General features: G+C 45.9%; 1 protein-coding gene across 2 annotated transcripts in view; it reads right to left on the bottom strand.

The window, feature by feature from the left end:
- Positions 1-1495, bottom strand: part of LOC118415423 (stabilin-2-like) — a 174457-nt gene extending 172962 nt beyond the window's left edge. For both annotated transcript variants that reach the window (XM_035820033.1, XM_035820034.1), the window contains exon 1: positions 956-1495. In XM_035820033.1, coding sequence (XP_035675926.1) covers positions 956-1343 — 388 coding nt within the window. In that variant the 5' untranslated portion in view covers positions 1344-1495. The remainder of the gene's footprint in view (positions 1-955) is intronic.
- Between the last annotated feature and the right edge of the window lie 5887 nt (positions 1496-7382).

Here is a 7382-nt window from a genome sequence, read left to right as displayed (position 1 = left end):
AGCAGGGACTCAGATTTTCAGATAAAAGACTCTGCTTTGAGCTCTGTGAGGACAAATTTTCTGCTTGTTAACACCAATAGTTCCACTAAAGCTTGAGTGAGTCAGTGAACACAAAGGACCTTAACGCAACACGATGTGGCTTGAAAGAAAGGGCAGGAAAATAAAGGGGTTGTGTGTTACTACAGTGTTTTTCTACAACAGGATGTTCAAAACATCAGATATGGCCTGGGTTTTCTCACTTTAACATGTTAGCCCGCCTGTAAAAACAAGGACATGCGGAGAAAAGTCTCTGTGGTGCCAGGAAAAACTGGCAAGAACAAAAGCATGCGTTTGTTATTTCTCGGAGTCGAGCGACTGCTTACATGTCTGCGATTTTCTACGCTTGATTCTCAAGGGGGGAACCAAAGTCCTCAAGGATATCGCAAAACGAATAAACATTTGGTATAAACAATTTTTTATCAGAGTTCGTGGGATGTTTGTATGTGTTACAAAACTGCAGGAAATGCCTAGTCCTTACATAAAGGATGCGTAAAAGATTCAAAGCAGACCACACGCGGGTGTTTATCTCAAACCGATGTGAAAGTGCATATTTTGGGGGACTTTCGCATCTGAAAAAGGGAAAGTTTCAATGCAAGAAAAGGTCTTGGCTGGCAAAAGAGCAACCTATGAAGGAAGGATATTCCTTAGTGAAGGGATGAAGGTATGAAGAAGTGAAATACAGCTGTTTTTGGTGTACTCAAGTGTGGGTTGTTGAAGGGATTTGGAAGAGAAAATTGGATGTCAGTAAGGGGAGGAGCAGGGCGGCTAACTTCATTTCATCGTTGACAGATTGATGAACACTCAAACACAATGGACAGTTTTTCGCACGCAGCGACCTGCTAATCGTTTGACAATCGACTGTAAATGGAGTTCCACACTCCTGGAACAGCATGCTACGAGAAAACTGGACACAAACCTTGGCAGTCGGGTCCCCAGTAGCCTGGGCAGCACTGGGGTTGGAGGACCTGGCGGGCGCAGACGTGGTGGCACCCGGTCAAGACGATGCCCCAAGACCCGAAGACTGGGATGCGGTACTGGCAGTCGCGTAGTCCTTCTCCTTGGGTTGTCTTTGTCGAGCCTTTTGGACACTCAACTTCCGCGTTCAACGGGCAAGTCCGACACGCTGTAGTCGCTGTAACCGTTGCCGTTACGTCGCAGCGGTTCCCGAAGCGGCTCGGCCGAGGGGACGATACTGTAGGGGCGGCCGGGGGCACCGTCTCCTGCTCCCGAGCCTCCGATGACCAAGCACACGCCAGCCATACCGTTAGCCAAACCCGCGCGAACCCAAACCCCGCCAACAACATCGCTGAGACTCTTTCTGTCAGCTTGGAGAAGCAAAAAAAGCTGTCTCTAAGGCGATGGAAGTGACAGGTAGAACTTGTCCGCACCAGAAAGTCCTAGTCAAAGCTTCCCGGCTTGGTTTATTCACTGTCAAGTTGAGCGCAGCTGGTTTTGTTTCTATGCAGGTCAGCGCACGTTCTACGGGTCACTAACTTCCGATGACAGGCATTTCCCAAAATAGGGGGATTCCAATTTTCTAATATTCTAAACTCTATTGTATTACAGCACAAACAAATTTCTAGATATATCAATACCTGTTTTATAAATAATTATATAGTTTCTATAAGAAATTTGGCATTAAAGATATTGAGTGTAGATTTTATATTTAAAAATAAAATTCAAAATTTCATAAACACCCCTCAATAGATGGAACGACCCGTGCTTGTTACACCAATAAGAACTGAACGCTCGCGGCGGGAAGCAAGCCGACGGGAAGTCCCGCCCTCAGCTGATTCTAACAGGACCCCACGGGATAAAAATGAAAATTAGTGTGTTACATGATCTTTTAACCACCGCAACACCGGATAATGTGTCTGTACGACTCTGTAGTGATACGTGCTGTGGTTATTTGATATTTTCTGTTCGAGGAATCATTAAAAAAAGCCATTTTTGAGGCACTGAAATACAGACTCAGTCTAGCGTTGGCACTGTGAGGGCTGACCATGACCACAGTGGACCCTGACCGTGGAATCACCAAGGACATAACAAGTATATGGCACCCTTTCACGGACTTTGGGTATTTTATCAATTTATGGGAAGCGCTAAAAAAGGATAGATTTTTTTCTTCTCCGTCTCGTTTACTTATCCATTTTTTGTAAACGTAATGTTACATTCATTGGTGCTTTGCATCAAAATAACGCACGTTTCAGATAAGTAACACGTGGGGATACCGGCATTGCCATGAATGGAGTTAGCAGTCTACGTGTAAAATGCACGTAATTTGACATAACTTTGGCAGTGCAAACAAGAACTGGATACTTTGCCGGTAGGGGGCAAATAGCCCAGGGGTCCATGAAAAACTTACAGGTCCGTCCACACTTCCCCTTGATACTGATTTATGAGATTCTAGCTTCAGGGTTCATACCAAAAATGAAAGAATTAAAGATAGTCTACACAAGACTTTCTCGGGGGTATGAACAGTAGAATTCGGTCCAAATGTAGTGAATGATGATTGGCAAGTGCACATAGTTATCCATTGAACTTTTCAAGGTCGGTTCAAGGACCAAATGTTGACCCGGGTTGACTTACTCCACTAATAACTAGCCCCGACTATTGGCCAATGTTGACCCCTACGTAGTACGGGAGCTCGAGGAACATAACGACGCATTGTCATAACCTCCTTGGTAATTTCTAGCTTGTTTAATATCCAGTCGTATTATAGCTCTCGAATCTCTTCTGTCTTCTCTGTATTTGCGGAGAGGACAGAAGAGACTCGGGAGTTATAAGGATAATACGACTGGATTCCTGGCTACCCAATTTCTACTTTCTAATTCCATACAGTCACGAGCGAGACAGTCCAAAGGAGACTTTTCAACATGTGCCATGCATTTACATACGCTTGTGTCAGTGGAAGCCCAAGTCCAAGTAGTACTGTTGCAGTACTGCCCCCTATCGACGAGCTGCTCGGCCGTGTGGTGCTGATGACTCGTTCAACTCTGTTGGTCATGTTAAGTACGGCGCAAGTCAACCGCTAGATGACGCTTCAGTACGTGAGCTGTTCGTGATGCTGCCTCAACACATCAACGTTTCGTTACATTTCCGGACAAACAGGGTCTTGGATACAATCGGATATCGTCTGTCGAATTACGCAAGTGCCTTAAGAACAATCTGAAGAATGGCTGGTGTAAATGTCAACTTCATGATAAGGAGAGGGCGAAATTTACAATTGAATACAGTCAGCTATACGTTCAACGAAAAACATAATATGTGTGCGCAGTGAAATTAAAAGGAAACGGTCGGAGAAAGAAATGGAGGGAACTGTCTTTCACTTGTGATATTGTAGACAATGAGTATATAACGTTATAATATGAACCAACACAAGAATCATATTCTACTAAGGGAATTCGACTTTTCCTCCTTGATACTGAAAATGTAGGAACAGATATGCTTTACAATCAAAGGCTTGTCTAAATGAATATGGATTTGTCTCTGTTGCTAGTACTTAGGTGTAGGGAAACATAGGTTCTATCATTCTATGAAGTTCAGTTCTCTCTTTGCCGTATAATCTACTACAAAATGCTGTTCATCTTCTATGCTATTTAGATTACAATATCGACATATTCGTTGTTCCAGAGGAGTGCGGTTATGTCTTCTGGTTTCAATATGTGTAGTTTGTGATCATTTGTGCAGTTGATTCGAATGAATAGAGTAATATACACTGAAGGAAATACTTTCGTCTGAATAGTATTCTTGCTCTGCGAACTACTAGCTGGTGGTTGTGTTATCTGAAAGGTACTGAAGCTAGCTGTCAGAAAATCATCCATACGCATATCCTTTCTAATTTTTCTTGATGGAAATGCATACACTAGTGACTCGGGAGACTTAAAACTCTTCAAAGCATACGCCACCAGTTTATAATCCGCGGTAACACCGTTAATTCTATGTGCCCACATGCACTTGAAAGGGGGCTGCAAATGTGGTGTATCTGTATCATGGTGGTTTTTCGTTTGTAAAATAGGAACTGACAGGCAAATAAAGGTCATGAGATGTTGGCTGAATAGTTACAAGGAAGGGCACGGCCAAACTTGCTTCTGTTATCTACATCTATCCATACACGGTGATCCATACCGATAACGTTATATACTTCCAGCTTGTGTCCACCATATGATATCAGCGAGATCGTTTTTTTTTTCAAAACGCCGTGTCGATGATGTTTTTTATACAGAGATTTATTTGCGAAATCATGCTTCTCGCAAAATCTTCGGATACTTCCTTCTCGAGATATTCTTGAGTATACGGACCCTGTTTAGGCGCAACCGCTAGCTCCTTTCTTGAGACCCCGCGTGCCACGGCACCGGGTAGGGTGATGACTTAATGTCGCGATTGTAGCTTAGGCTTGAAGTTCCGGCCTGGCAGACTTGGTATCATTGGAAAGCTCCCCTAGTAAGGAATAGATAGGTGCAAACCGCAAAATTTTCGGATTCTTCCTTCTCGAGATATTCTTGAGTATACGGACCCTGTTTAGGCGCAACCGCTAGCTCCATTCTTGAGATCCCGCCTGTCACGGCATTGGGTAGGGTGCTGACTTAAGAACGCGATTCCAAGTAAGGCTTGAAGTTCCGGCCTGGCAGATTTGGTATCATTGGAAAGATCCCCTAGTAAGAAATAGAAAGGTGCAAACCGCAAAATCTTCGGATACTTCCTTCTCGAGATATTCTTGAGTATACGGACCCTGTTTAGGCGCAACCGTTAGCTCCATTCTTGAGACCCCGCCTGTCACGGCACCGGGTAGGTTGCTGACTTAATGTCGCGATTGTAGCCTAGGCTTGAAGTTCCGGCCTGGCAGATTTGGTATCATTGGAAAGCTCCCCTAGTAAGGAATAGGAAGGTGCAAACCGCAAAATCTTCGGATACTTCCTTTTCGAGATATTCTTGAGTATACGGACCCTGTTTAGGCGCAACCGCTAGCTCCTTTCTTGAGACCCCGCCTGTCACGGCACCGGGTAGGGTGATGACTTAAGAACGCGATTCCAAGTTAGGCTTGAAGTTCCGGCCTGGCAGACTTGGTATCATTGGAAAGCTCCCTTAGTAAGGAATAGAAAGGTGCAAACCGCAAAATCTTCGGATTCTTCCTTCTCGAGATATTCTTGAGTATACGGACCCTGTTTAGGCGCAACCGCTAGCTCCTTTCTTGAGACCCCGCCTGCCACGGCACCGGGTAGGGTGATGACTTAATCTCGCGATTGTAGCTTAGGCTTGAAGTTCCGGCCTGGCAGACTTGGCATCATTGGAAAGCTCCCTTAGTAAGGAATAGAAAGGTGCAAACCGAAAAATCTTCGGATACTTCCTTCTCGAGATATTCTTGAGTATACAGACCCTGTTTAGGCGCAACCGCTGGCTCCTTTCTTGAGACCCCGCCTGCCACGGCACCGGGTAGGGTGATGACTTTATGTCGCGATTGTAGCGTAGGCTTGAAGTTCCGGCCTGGCAGACTTGGTATCATTGGAAAGCTCCCTTAATAAGGAATAGATAGGTGCAACCCGCAAAATCTTCGGATTCTTCCTTCTCGAGATATTCTTGAGTATACGGACCTTGTTTAGGAGCAAGCGCTAGCTCCTTTCTTGAGACGCCGCCTGTCACGGCGCCGGGTAGGGTGCTGACTTAAGAACGCGACTCCAAGTTAGGCGTGAAGATCCGCCCTGGCAGACTTGGTATCATCGGAAAGCTCCCCCCCTAGTAAGGAATAGAAAGGTGCAAACCGCAAAATCTTCGGATACTTCCTTCTCGAGACATTCTTGAGTATACGGACCCTGTTTAGGCGCAACCGCTAGCTCCTTTCTTGAGACCCCGCCTGCCACGGCACCGGGTAGGGTGATGACTTAATGTCGCCATTGTAGCTTAGGCTTGAAGTTCCGGCCTGGCACACGTGGTATCATTGGAAAGCTCCGCTAGTAAGGAATAGAAAGGTGCAAACCGCAACATCTTCGGATACTTCCTTCTCGAGATATTCTTGAGTATACGGACCTTGTTTAGGCGCAACCGCTAGCTCCATTCTTGAGACCCCGCCTGTCACGGCACCGGGTAGGGTGATGACTTAAGAACGCGATTCCAAGTTAGGCTTGAAGTTCCGGCCTGGCTGACTTGGTATCATTGGAAAGCTCTCTTAGTAAGGAATAGAAAGGTGCAAACCGGAAATCTTCGGATACTTCCTTCTCGAGATATTCTTGAGTATACGGACCCTGTTTAGGCGCAACCGCTAGCTCCTTTCTTGAGACCCCGCCTGCCACGGCACCGTGTAGGGTGTTGACTTAATGTCACGATTGTAGCTTAGGCTTGAAGTTCCGGCCTGGCAGACTTGGTATCATTGGAAAGCTCCCTTAGTAAGGAATAGATAGGTGCAAACCGCAAAATCTTCGGATACTTCCTTCTCGAGATATCTTTGAGTATACAGACCTTGTTTAGGCGCAACCGCTAGCTCCATTCTTGAGACCCCGCCTGCCACGGCACCGGGTAGGGTGCTGACTTAATGTCGCGATTGTAGCTTAGGCTTAAAGTTCCGACCTAGCACACGTTGTATCATTAAAAAGCTCCCCTAGTAAGGAATAGAAAGGTGCAAACCGCAAAATCTTCGGATACTTCCTTCTCGAGATATTCTTGAGTATACGGATCCTGTTTAGGCGCAACCGCTAGCTCCATTCTTGAGATCCCGCCTGTCACGGCATTGGGTAGGGTGATGACTTAATGTCGCGATTGTAGCTTAGGCTTGAAGTTCCGGCCTGGCAGACTTGGTATCATTGGAAAGCTCCTTTAGTGAGGATTAGAAAGGTGCAAACCGCAAAATCTTCGGATTCTTCCTTCTCGAGATATTCTTGAGTATACGCACCCTGCTTAGGCGCACCCGCTAGCTCCTTTCTTGAGACCCTTCTTGCCACGGCACCGGGTAGGGTGATGACTTAATGTCACGATTGTAACTTAGGCTTGAAGTTCCGGCCTGGCAGACTTGGTATCATTGAAAAGCTCTCTTTAGTAAGAAATAGAAAGGTGCAAACCGCAAAATCTTCGGATTCTTCCTTCTCGAGATATTCTTGAGTATACGGACCCTGTTTAGGCGCAACCGCTAGCTCCTTTCTTGAGACCCCGCCTGTCACGGCACCGGGTAGGGTGATGACTTAAGAACGCGATTCCATGTTAGGCTTGAAGTTCCGGCCTGGCAGACTTGGTATCATTGGAAAGCTCCCTTAGTAAGGAATAGATAGGTGCAAACCGTAAAATCTTCGGATTCTTCCTTCTCGAGATATTCTTGAGTATACAGACCCTGTTTAGGCGCAACGGCTGTCTCTTCT

The sequence above is a fragment of the Branchiostoma floridae genome, chromosome 5 (assembly GCF_000003815.2).
Source record: "Branchiostoma floridae strain S238N-H82 chromosome 5, Bfl_VNyyK, whole genome shotgun sequence".
Lineage (NCBI taxonomy): Eukaryota > Metazoa > Chordata > Leptocardii > Amphioxiformes > Branchiostomatidae > Branchiostoma > Branchiostoma floridae.
This window is presented reverse-complemented; position numbering and strand designations above follow the sequence as displayed.